This window comes from Heptranchias perlo, chromosome 5 (assembly GCF_035084215.1).
Source record: "Heptranchias perlo isolate sHepPer1 chromosome 5, sHepPer1.hap1, whole genome shotgun sequence".
Classification (NCBI taxonomy): Eukaryota; Metazoa; Chordata; class Chondrichthyes; order Hexanchiformes; family Hexanchidae; genus Heptranchias; species Heptranchias perlo.
Window position 1 is genome coordinate 112291606 of NC_090329.1, and position 13125 is coordinate 112304730.

Below are 13125 nucleotides of genomic sequence, written 5' to 3' on the forward strand. Positions count from 1 at the left end.
AATCCTAAGCTGCGATTTAAACATTGTACTACCATCAACCCAGCATGTTTTCTCACAGAGCCACCCCTTGAACAGACTGATCCAGGACACGATTGTTTATCTTTGATTAAGGAAGACACTTCTGTCAGAGACGATCTGTCTGATATCCCAATAAAAGATCCGGACACAACTATGTATGTAGATGGGAGTGCCTCTATTGGTTCCTTTGGGGAGAAACTTTCAGGATATGCAATAGTGGACCAGGACGGTAAAACTGTCGAATCTGCTGCTTTTGAATTTCCATATTCTGCCCAACAAGCGGAGCTGTTTGCACTGATAAGAGCTTGTGTCCTCGGAAAAGACCAAAGGGTTAATGTGTATACAGATTCCAGATACGCTTTCGGGGTAGTTCACGATTTTGGACAGTTATGGAAAAACAGAGGGTTTCTGACTTCTGCAGGTACGCAGATTTCCCATCAGAAGTTAGTCTCAGATTTGTTACAAGCCCTTATGTTACCAAGACAGATTTCAGTTATAAAATGCTCCGCCCACACGACAGGACAGACCCCAGTAGATATAGGGAATAGATATGCTGATCAGGAAGCTAAGGAAGCTTCCCAGACACAGAGCGTGGTTGTCCCTAGAATGATGAGTCAGACTAAAAGCTCAAAACAGAGCAAGTCTCCCTCTGAAAAGCCAATGCCAACCATCCAAGATGTCATTAACTTACAGGAGGACGCTCCTGACTGTGATAAGCAATTGTGGGAACAACTTGGTTGTACTTATGACTGTGTGTCTAAATTGTGGGTTACCCCTGCGGGGCAGACTTGTATGTCAGATGAATTAGCATTATGGGTTATTGAATGTGTACACTTTGCAACTCATTGTTGTGCCAAGGCTACTAGTGATACACTGCTGGCTACATGGTGGCATCCTAGGTTGCAAGCCCTAGCCCAGAGCATCAGCAGTCGTTGCCTCATTTGTCAACAACACAACCCTGGAAAGGGAGTGCCTTGCGAATGGGGAAAGACCCCTTTACCTGAAGGTCCCTTTGAGACCCTCCAAATGGACTACATTGAGTTGGAAAGATGTCAGGGTTATAAATATGTTTTAGTCATTGTTGATGTATTTAGTAAATGGATAGAGGCCTATCCGACCACGGATAACAAAGCCTCCACTGTTGTAAAAGTTCTGATGAAAGAGATCATCCCTAGGTACGGAATTCCAAATCAATTGAGTTCCGATAACGGCCCTCATTTTGTGGGTCAGGTGAACAAGGAATTCTGCATCCAGATGGGCATTAAACAGCAGCTACATTGTGCTTACAGACCACAAGCCGCTGGGTTGGTTGAACGTGCTAATCAGACTTTGAAAAATAAACTGGCTAAATTGCAGGCAGAGACTGGTACTACTTGGCTCAAACTTCTTCCTATAGCCTTATTTCAGATACGTACTACCCCGGCTGGGATAGCACGGTTAAGTCCTGCTGAAACTATATATGGGAGACCCCTCAAGACCCCGTGGAATCAAAATGTTCTGAAAACCGTCCACTTTCACCACATGACAACAGAAATGACTAATTATATTTTGTCATTAACTAAGGCATTGAGAAGCCTCCACTCTCGGGTACGAGCTGCCTACGTCAAACTTCCTCCTATAGCCAGTCCATCTAAAATCGAACCAGGAACGTACGTGTTAATCAGGAATTGGACAAGGAGAGGACTGGAACCTCGTTGGGAGGGGCCCTACCAGGTCCTACTCACCACCCCTACCGCTGTGAAGGTAGAGGGGAAGAGTGCTTGGGTTCACCTCCACCACTGTAAAACTATCAGTCAAATTTAAGATGCTAACTTCTCTTTTCTCTTAAGAAATCTTCCCTATACAGGTATCGTGACCAGCCATGGAAGTCTTGCCTTGGATCTTCTGCCTTGGACTCTTACTGACCCTGGGAGTAACTAAAAGGAGAACATGTCGACGGGACCAGCCTGAACACATATACCACCTGTGCCAAGGAGACGTACTTCGGTGCAACGACGATGACCCAGAGGAATTTGGAAGATGGAACGTCACCCGTATGGGCAACTGTACCGGGCTCCTGAGGCAGCCCCACCGTACACTAGAGATGAGAGGTCGATCAGATGGTGCCTTACCCTGTCATTGGACTGATTGCAAATATGATTATGTCTGTAAACGTGAAGGACAAAGGTCCCCTGAATTGTGTCAACAAGAGAGAGATACACAGAGGCACGATCGGTACTTGAGATTTAACCAAGAGAAAAAGCATAATGGGTTAGCCCCTATCGATATTTTTGACTATGCAAGATTAGAGGGTTCCCTGCCACAGAGACGTAAGAGAGATCTCCCACACCAAAAGCGCGAATTGCATTTCAACACTTTCCTGTATATGAGTTATAAGTATGCAAGGGGTCAGGGACAGAGTGCGTGCTGGGTCTGTAGCCACATTCCCATTCACAGTAAGGGAGGCATCCCACTTAAACCAATTCCCCATAACTTCCCCAGAAATGGCGGAATGGGTGATAAATCAGAATGAAACTGACGGGAATGGTATTAGGGACAATGGCTATGTGCGAGCAAACGATCTAACAGTGCCAATTCCAGTAGGGGAACAATGGAAGGAATATACCAACCACACCAAGTGTGGGATCAAATTTCAGGGGTGGTACCAACCCAATTACAATCGTACCCATAAGCCCCCATTTCTGATTCTCACCAACACGTCAAGGCCTCAGGGGATAATATGCCTGTCCAAAAACACCACAGGAGGGCAGGTGATGGGCTGGAGCAGTTGTACTCAATACATCAATGTGACACTGGAAGCCAGCGTCAGTACCATCCAATGGACCGGCTGCGGAAATGGGTCAGTATTAGAGCACAGAGTCGAAGGGGGGAAACAATCTCTGGGACCGGACGGGGTGCCCGCATTCACGGAATTACCCTCCAATCTGACAGCCCACAATGGTACGTATTTCATATGCGGCCATAAGGCATACCCATGGTTACCTCAGAAATGGACTGGGTCCTGCTATTTGGGATATGTGGTACCATATATCCATCACTTGCCTTCTCTAGCAGATCATCACCATTACCGGTCCAAAAGGGCAATTACAGAAACAGAGCGATACTTCGCTATTTTATTCCCTGGGTATGGGGTGGCCACGTTGATCAACGAAATTCGTCTTGTGGCTTCGATGTTAGAGGAGGTAGCTAATGAGACAGCTGAAGCCCTATCTGAAATTAGTGCGGAAATGGTGGCTATGAGAACAACAGCCCTCCAGAATAGGATGGCCCTTGATTATATCCTAGCCAAGGAAGGTGGCACGTGTGCGATGATTGGATCAGAGTGCTGCACTTACATACCAGATAGCTCAGAAAACATAACTAATCTGGCTGAGCATATACAGAAAGCCGTAACGAAACTACACCAAACCCTGGGAGAAGGTTGGTTAGACTGGCTACTCAGTGGCTCATGGGGATCGTATTTGATGCATGGATTAATTATTCTGATTGTAACAATACTTACTCTCGGCCTGATTGTAGCTTGCATCAAAATCTGCTGTAAGGTAGCAATGGAACAGATCTCGGTATAAACCCCTGCTCAGGCAGAATTGCTGAGTGGGCAAAGATTAGTTATCATAAAATGATAAAAGGGGGGAATGAGAATGTCTAAGTGGCAAAGTAGAAAAGTAGTAATAGGACAAGCAAGGGTTAATTAGAAGCTGCCTAGGTTAGAACAATGGGCCCCTTCAAGGCTAATAGTGAGATGAGTAACTCGTTAGATGTTGGGGTCTGCTTATGCTCATCATTGACATGTTGCCATTAGGGAGTAGGGAGTTTGGTGTAGGTGTCTCTGTGCAGCTGGGTGATCAAGGGTCAAGGATGTCTCGGAGCGGCTGCAGGACATTCTGGAGGGGGAGGGTGAACAGCCAGTTGTCGTGGTGCATATAGGCACCAACGATATAGGTAAAAAACAGGATGAGGTCCTACAAGCTGAATTTAGGGAGTTAGGAGTTAAACTAAAGAGTAGGACCTCAAAGGTAGTAATCTCAGGATTGCTACCAGTGCCACGGGCTAGTCAGAGTAGGAATGACAGGATAGCTAAGATGAATACGTGGCTTGAGAGATGGTGCAAGAGGGAGGGATTCAAATTCCTGGGCCATTGGAACCGGTTCTGGGGGAGGTGGGACCAGTACAAATTGGACGGTCTGCATCTGGGCAGGACTGGAACCAATGTCCTAGGGGGAGTGTTTGCTAGTGCTGTTGGGGAGGGTTTAAACTAATGTGGCAGGGGGATGGGAACCGATGCAGGAAGTCAGTGGGAAATAAAGTGGTGACAGAAACAAAAGGCAGTAAGGGAGAGTGTACAGAACATGACCGGACAGATGGTCTGAGAAAGCAGGGCAAAGACCAAGGGAAGTCTAGATTAAACTTCATTTATTTCAATGCAAGAAGTCTGATGGGCAAGGCAGATGAACTCAGGGCATGGATGGGTACATGGGACTGGGATGTTATAGCTATTACTGAAACATGGCTAAGGGAGGGGCAGGACTGGCAGCTCAATGTTCCAGGGTACAGATGCTATAGGAAAGATAGAGCAGGAGGTAAGAGAGGAGGGGGAGTTGCGTTCTTGATTAGGGAGAACATCACGGCAGTAGTGAGAGGGGATATATCCGAGGGTTCGCCCACTGAGTCCATATGGGTAGAACTGAAAAATAAGAAGGGAGAGATCACTTTGATAGGATTGTACTACAGACCCCCAAATAGTCAACGGGAAATTGAGGAGCAAATATGTAAGGAGATTACAGACAGCTGCAAGAAAAATAGGGTGGTAATAGTAGGGGACTTTAACTTTCCCAACATTGACTGGGACAGCCATAGCATTAGGGGCTTGGATGGAGAGAAATTTGTTGAGTGTATTCAGGAGGAATTTCTCATTCAGTATGTGGATGGCCCGACTAGAGAGGGGGCAAAACTTGACCTCCTCTTGGGAAATAAGGAAGGGCAGGTGACAGAAGTGTTAGTGAGGGATCACTTTGGGACCAGTGATCATAATTCCATTAGTTTTAAGATAGCTATGGAGAAGGATAGGTCTGGCCCAAAAGTTAAAATTCTAAATTGGGGAAAGGCCAATTTTGATGGTATTAGACAGGAACTTTCAGAAGTTGATTGGGAGAGTCTGTTGGCAGGCAAAGGGACGTCTGGTAAGTGGGAGGCTTTCAAAAGTGTGTTAACCAGGGTTCAGTGTAAGCACATTCCTTATAAAGTGAAGGGCAAGGCTGGTAGAAGTAGGGAACCTTGGATGACTCGGGAGATTGAGGCCCTAGTCAAAAAGAAGAAGGAGGCATATGACATGCATAGGCAGCTGGGATCAAGTGGATCCCTTGAAGAGTATAGAGATTGCCGGAGTAGAGTTAAGAGAGAAATCAGGAGGGCAAAAAGGGGATATGAGATTGCTTTGGCAGATCAGGCAAAGGTGAATCCAAAGAGCTTCTACAAATACATAAAGGGCAAAAGGGTAACTAGGGAGAGAGTAGGGCCTCTTAAGGATCAACAAGGTCATCTATGTGCGGAACCACAAGAGATGGGTGAGATCCTGAATGAATATTTCACATCGGTATTTACGGTTGAGAAAGGCATGGATGTTAGGGAACTTGGGGAAATAAATAGTGATGTCTTGAGGAGTGTACATATTACAGAGAGGGAGGTGCTGGAAGTCTTAACGCGCATCAAGGTAGATAAATCTCCGGGACCTGATGAAATGTATCCCAGGACGTTATGGGAGGTTAGGGAGGAAATTGCGGGTCCCCTAGCAGAGATATTTGAATCATCCACCGCTACAGGTGAGGTGCCTGAAGATTGGAGGGTAGCAAATGTTGTGCCTTTGTTTAAGAAGGGCGGCAGGGAAAAGCCTGGGAACTACAGACCAGTGAGCCTGACATCTGTAGTGGGTAAGTTGTTAGAGGGTATTCTGAGGGACAGGATCTACAGGCATTTGGAGAGGCAGGGACTAATTAGGAACAGTCAGCATGGTTTTGTGAGAGGAAAATCATGTCTCACGAATTTGATTGAGTTTTTTGAAGGGGTAACCAAGAAGATAGATGAGGGCTGTGCAGTAGACGTGGTCTACATGGACTTCAGCAAAGCATTTGACAAGGTACCGCATGGTAGGTTGTTACATAAGGTTAAATCTCATGGGATCCAAGGTGAGGTAGCCAATTGGATACAAAATTGGCTTGACGACAGAAGACAGAGGGTGGTTGTCGAGGGTTGTTTTTCAAACTGGATGCCTGTGTCCAGCGGTGTGCCTCAGGGATCGGTGCTGGGTCCGCTGTTATTTGTTATTTATATTAATGATTTGGATGAGAATTTAGGAGGCATGGTTAGTAAGTTTGCAGATGACACCAAGATTGGTGGCATTGTGGACAGTGAAGAAGGTTATCTAGGATTGCAACGGGATCTTGATAAATTGGGCCAGTGGGCCGATGAATGGCAGATGGAGTTTAATTTAGATAAATGTGAGGTGATGCATTTTGGTAGATCGAATCGGGCCAGGACCTACTCCGTTAATGGTAGGGCGTTGGGGAGAGTTATAGAACAAAGAGATCTAGGAGTACAGATTCATAGCTCCTTGAAAGTGGAGTCACAGGTGGATAGGGTGGTGAAGAAGGCATTCAGCATGCTTGGTTTCATTGGTCAGAACATTGAATGCAGGAGTTGGGATGTCTTGTTGAAGTTGTACAGGGCATTGGTGAGGCCACACTTGGAGTACTGTGTACAGTTCTGGTCACCCTATTATAGAAAGGATATTATTAAACTAGAAAGAGTGCAGAAAAGATTTACTAGGATGCTACCGGGACTTGATGGTTTGACTTACAGGGAGAGGTTAGATAGACTGGGACTTTATTCCCTGGAGAGTAGGAGGTTAAGGGGTGATCTTATAGAAGTCTATAAAATAATGAGGGGCATAGATAAGGTCGATAGTCAAAATCTTTTCCCAAAGGTAGGGGAGTCTATAACGAGGGGGCACAGATTTAAGGTGAGAGGGGAGAGATACAAAAGGATCCAGAGGGGCAATTTTTTCACTCAAAGGGTGGTGAGTGTCTGGAACGAGCTGCCAGAGGCAGTAGTAGAGGCGGGTACAATTTTGTCTTTTAAAAAGCATTTGGACAGTTACATGGGGAAGATGGGTATCGAGGGATATGGGCCAAGTGCAGGCAATTGGGACTAGCTTAGTGGTATAAACTGGGCGACATGGACATGTTGGGCCGAAGGGCCTGTTTCCATGTTGTAACTTCTATGATTCTATGATTCTATGAAATAATGAGCTTAATGAAGCCAGAGACCATTCCAGGTTAGCTGATAAGGATGTGGGATGATTGGGGGAAAACATTCCAAGCTAGGAGATGAAGAGACATTCATCTATGTCTGTCACTGCGGCCTGATCAGCTAACTGTATTGTCCATGATTGGCCTGTAGTGAGGTAACCCCTCATGGCCAACCTATGCCAGGTTTATGATTGGTATTGACCCTCATGCTAACAATGTTCCAACCCCTATTGAGCTGTATAAACGTGTGTATTTTCTGTATGTTCTTTGTCTTGCTTTGCCAGCATAGGTGGGACTCTATCGGGAGTCCAGATCAATGCTGCAGACCAAGTTCCAAGTTCGACTCTAATAAAGTTATTGTTGAACTGCAACGGTGTATTCGACTCAGAATTTGCTGAACCAGACTGAGGGGAAAGAATCGAGTTCATCAATGGAAGGTGTCGTCGACAGTGCTATCAAGCGGCACTTACTCACCAATAACCTGCTCACCGATGCTCAGTTTGGGTTCCGCCAGGACCACTCGGCTCCAGATCTCATTACAGCCTTAGTCCAAACATGGACAAAAGAGCTGAATTCCAGAGGTGAGGTGAGAGTGACTGCCCTTGACATCAAGGCAGCATTTGACCGAGTGTGGTACCAAGGAGCCCTAGTAAAATTGAAGTCAATGGGAATCAGGGGGAAAACTCTCCAGTGGCTGGAGTCATACCTAGCACAAAGGAAGATGGTAGTGGTTGTTGGAGGCCAATCATCTCAGCTCCAGGACATTGCTGCAGGAGTTCCTCAGGGCAGTGTCCTCGGCCCAACCATCTTCAGCTGCTTCATCAATGACCTTCCCTCAGAAATGGGGATGTTCGCTGATGATTGCACAGTGTTCAGTTCCATTCGCAACCCCTCAAATAATGAAGCATTCCGAGCCCGCATGCAGCAAGACCTGGACAACATCCAGGCTTGGGCTCATAAGTGGCAAGTAACATTCGTGCCAGATAAGTGCCAGGCAATGACCATCTCCAACAAGAGAGAGTCTAACCACCTCCCCTTGACATTCAACGGCATTACCATCACTGAATCCCCCACCATCAACATCCTGGGGATCACCATTGACCAGAAACTTAACTGGACCAGCCATATCAATACTGTGGCTACGAGAGCAGGTCAGAGGCTGGGTATTCTGTGGTGAGTGACTCACCTCCTGACTCCCCAAAGCCTTTCCACCATCTACAAGGAACAATTCAGGAGCGTGATGGAATACTCTCCACTTGCTTGGATGAGTGCAGCTCCAACAACATCCAAGAAGCTCGACACCATCCAGGACAAAGCAGCAGCCCGCTTGATTGGCACCCCATCCACCACCCTAAACATTCACTCCCTTCACCACCGGCGCACAGTGGCTGCAGTGTGTACCATCCACAGGATGCACTGCAGCAACTCGCCAAGGCTTCTTCGACAGCTCCTCCGAAACCCACGACCTCTACCAACTAGAAGGACAAGAGCAGCAGGCACATGGGAACAACACCACCTGCACGTTTCTCTCCAAGTCACACACCATCCCGACTTGGAAATATATCGCTGTTCCTTCATCGTCGCTGGGTCAAAATCCTGGAACTCCCTTCCTAACAGCACTGTGGGAGAACCGTCACCACACGGACTGCAGCAGTTCAAGAAGGCGGCTCACCACCACCTTCTCATGGGCAATTAGGGATGGGCAATAAATGCCGGCCTTTCCGGCGATGCCCACATGCCATGAACGAATAATAAAAAAAAAATTCAGTTTTTGATAAAGGTTCTTATTATATTTTTTAAAAAGTCTTATTTTGGAAATGTTATCAATGACAGAACTGACCTGGTTCTGGTTCCGGTTGAGGTTCAGGTTCAGGTGCAGGTGCTGGTTCTGGTTCATTTTCAGTTGTAGGTTGTTGATCAGACTCAGCTTGATCTGTCTCTGCTGAGGGCTGTGCTTCAGATATCTGTATATCTGATTTAGATTGGGTAGGTTCCTTCATTTCTTCATCAGTTGTAGCTGAAATGCAACAGTTGAGTTATTGTGGGGCAAGCGTTATGGTCCTTTTTTGCATGTCATTTTCATATGTTTGTAAATCAACCAATATATTGGATCAGATTACAGTTAATGAGAAATAATATAAGTTGATAACTTAAGATACTAAGCGTTTGTAACTATCTTCAGCGAGATGTGCTGAGTGGATGATCCATCTCGGCCTCCTCCTGATATCCCTACCATCACAGAAGCCAGTCTTCAGCCAATTCGATTCACTCCACATGATATCAAGAGATGGCTGAGTGCACTGGATACAGCAAAGGCTATGGGCCCCGACGACATCCCGGCTGTAGTGCTGAAGACTTGTGCTCCAGAACGAGCAGCACCTCTAGCCAAACTGTTCCAGTACAGCTACAACCCTGGCATCTACCCGACAATGTCCAGTTATGTCCTATCCACAAAAACAGGACAAATCCAATCCGGCCAATTATCGCCCCATCAGTCTCCTCTCAATCATCAGTAAAGTGATGGAAGGTGTCGTGGACAATGCTACCAATAACCTGCTCACCAATGCTCAGTTTATGTTCCGCCAGGACCATTCGGCTCCAGACCTCATTACAGTCTTGGTCCAAACATAGAAAAAAGAGCTGAATTCCAGAGGTGAGGTGAAAGCGACCACCCTTGACATCAAGGCAGCATTTGGTCGAGTGTGGCATCAAGGTGCCCTAGTAAAATTGAAGTCAATGGGAATCAGGGGCTGGAGTCCTACCTGGCACAAAGGAAGATGGTAGTGGTTGTTGGAGGCCAATCATCTCAGCCCCAGGACATTGTGGCAGGAGTTCCTCAGGCCCAACCATCTTCAGCTGCTTCATCAATGACCTTCCCTCCATCATAAGGTCAGAAGTGGGGATTTTACTAATGATTGCACAGTGTTCAGATCCATTTGCAACCCCTCAGATAATGAAGCAGTCCGTGCCCGCATGCAGCAAGACCTGGACAACATCCAGGCTTGGGCTGATAAGTGGCAAGTAACATTCGTGCCAGACAAGTGCCAGGCAATGACCATCTCCAACAAGAGAGAGTCTAACCACCTCCACTTGACATTCAATGGCATTACCATCGCCGAATCCCCCACCATCAGCATCCTGTGGGGTCATCATTGACCAGAAACTTAACTGGACCAGTCACATAAATACTGTGGCTACACGAGCAGGTCAGAGCCGAGTGACTCACCTCCTGACTCCCCATACAAGGCATAAGTCAGGAGTGTGATCGAATACTCTCCACTTGCCTGGATGAGTGCAGCTCCAACAATACTCAAGAAGCTTGACACCATCCAGGACAAAGCAGCCCGCTTGACTGGCAACCCATTCACCACCTTAAACATTCACTCCCTCCACCATCGGTGCACAGTGGCTACAGCAACTGCAGCAACTCGCCAAGACTCTTTCGACAGCACTTCCTAAACCAGTGACCTCTACCACCTCGAAGGACAAGGGCAGCAGATGCATCGGAACACCACCACCTGCACATTCCCCTCCAAGTCACACATCATTCTGACTTGGAAATATATCGCCGTTCCTTCATCGTCGCTGGGTCAAAATCCTGGATCTCCCTACCTATCAGCACTGTGGGAGTACCTTCACCACACAGACTGCAGCAGTTCAAGAAGGCAGCTCACCACCACCTTCTCAAGGGCAATTAGGGATGGGCAATAAATGCTGGCCTTGCAAGTGACGCCCACATCCCATGTATGAATAAAAAAAATGCTAATTTGTCAACATTTTTACAGTGTAGAGTTTTTTTTTAAACAGAGTTAAATTCCATTAAGTAGTAGTCTATAGTATTCTAGCTTTCCTACATATGTTTACTGATGAGTTATGTTAAAACATTTAATAAAGGTTGCGCACTACTAAATCTCACATCCTCCAATCTGCATGCCAGACCTTACCAATCTGCCGATCCGAGTTTATACCAGGCCTGTGAGAGTATGTGCACCAAGGTTAATTTTACCTAACCTTTTCTGCCTTCAGGGTTCTCTTTTTGAATTATATTTTTCTTGTCTTTTTCTTTTTTGGTTTCCACATTCAATACACTGCTACTGAGTATGTAGCTGGACAGTCTACTCCTAAAGGTCTATCATACTGTTCTGAGACTATATATTAGGTGCATAAGAATGATCAACAGAGGACTTGCTCCTACAGAATTTTATTCCTTTTGTGTGAGTCTTTACTCAGCAGCTCCCCTCAATCTTATAGCTTTTCAGCAAATTAATCCACTCCTTGTAATGCAGTCATATTGTGCACTAAAAAAATTTATCCAATAATTTTGAATTACACAATGTTAATAGGACAGCAAAGTGGGAATTTATTGCCAAAAATTAATTACTAGCTAATTTGAATTAAGCAACTTTGAAATAAGAGTAGTATACTGTAATTCAAAGTTGATGCTTTTTTGAGGCTTTGGGATATCACTAGGATCAACTGCGCAAGTTAAAAAATTAATAAAATTAGCACGGATTTATAACACATTGTAATCTATTGTGGAATTTCTTTTAATAAAGCTACATACCTTCATTTTCCTCTTTCATCTCCTTTGATGCTGCCTGTTGGTTTTCTGCTTCTGTTTGTCTTAAAGCATCTACTGCGGCTTGTCTATGGAAACAGCACATCATCACAACTGTCAGCTTTAATTCCTGTACAATTCTCAGAAAACACTGAACAATTTTATTAAAATTAATTCCCTCGTGTCATATTATAATATCTGCGTCTGAATTACTGTTCATTTCCTACTCCCTTTTTTTACCATCAGAAGCTGACGAAATAGCACTATTACCCGTCCTCTGGAATTCTGTCAAAATCACTTTGCCTTGCTACATCCATCCCTCTCTTTGAAAAGCTTCCTGCCTTTTGCCTTTTCACCATCCCCCCAACCCCCGCCCTGTCCTACTTATATGAATTCTCCTTTGTGAAACTCTACTGGACAATGGCTTAGGCTATGAATGGTCCAACAGATGTATTAAAAAGTAAATGGATAGGTGAGCAAAAGCAACGGTACACTGCAGATTTATAGTTGTTATAGACTTAACTATTCCTCCTTGCTAAACTTCAATGTAAACAGGACCAGAGAAAAGGTCCCTGATCATTAACCTGGTTGTTTGTTGCTGACCATCCATGATGTCTTTCTGGCTTATTTATCTTATTCTGACAGCTTCAAGTAGACTACTTAATTTGAAGAGACAGTTTGAGAAAGACTTTTCAAGAAAATTATTGGGGCAAAGGCAATTTAAATATATGCCTCTGCAACTCAAAAAGACTTATCAATCATACATATATGCAAACAATGTCTACAACAGGAAATATATACTAAATGGTAAAATGTTAAAATGAATGGAGGAGCAGAAACATAAATCTTTAAAATAGGATAAGTTGATAATGCTGTAGAAAATGCACACCAGGGGTTAGAGGCTTAAATTATGAAAAGAGATCTAAGAAACTGGGGCTGTTTTCATTAGAACAAGGAAGGTTAAAATTAGATTTAATAGTGCTCAAAATTATGAAGGGTTTGATAAAGGTAAATAGAGAAAACCCATTTCCACTGGTTGGTGAGCTAGTAACTAAGGGCATAAATTTAAGATCATCACCAAAAGAAAAAGGGAGAGATTAGGAGATTTTTTTTTATATGTACAAAGGGTTGTTAGAAACATGGAATGTCATACCAGAATCAATGATGGAAGCAGGATCCATAATAGCTTTTAAAAGGGAAGTGGATAAATATTTGAAAAATACATTTTTTAAAGGGTATGGGTAA

The 13125-nt window shown here is 44.9% G+C and overlaps 1 protein-coding gene across 1 annotated transcript in view; it reads right to left on the bottom strand.

Moving 5' to 3' along the window:
* The window catches only part of ak9 (adenylate kinase 9), a 404375-nt gene that overhangs the window by 243799 nt on the left and 147451 nt on the right, over positions 1 to 13125 (bottom strand). Inside the window, exons 15-16 of the mRNA XM_067985304.1 lie at positions 11887 to 11969; positions 9163 to 9339 (exon numbers count right to left, since the gene is read on the bottom strand). Of these exons, the coding sequence (XP_067841405.1) occupies positions 9163 to 9339; positions 11887 to 11969 (260 nt within the window). The remainder of the gene's footprint in view (positions 1 to 9162; positions 9340 to 11886; positions 11970 to 13125) is intronic.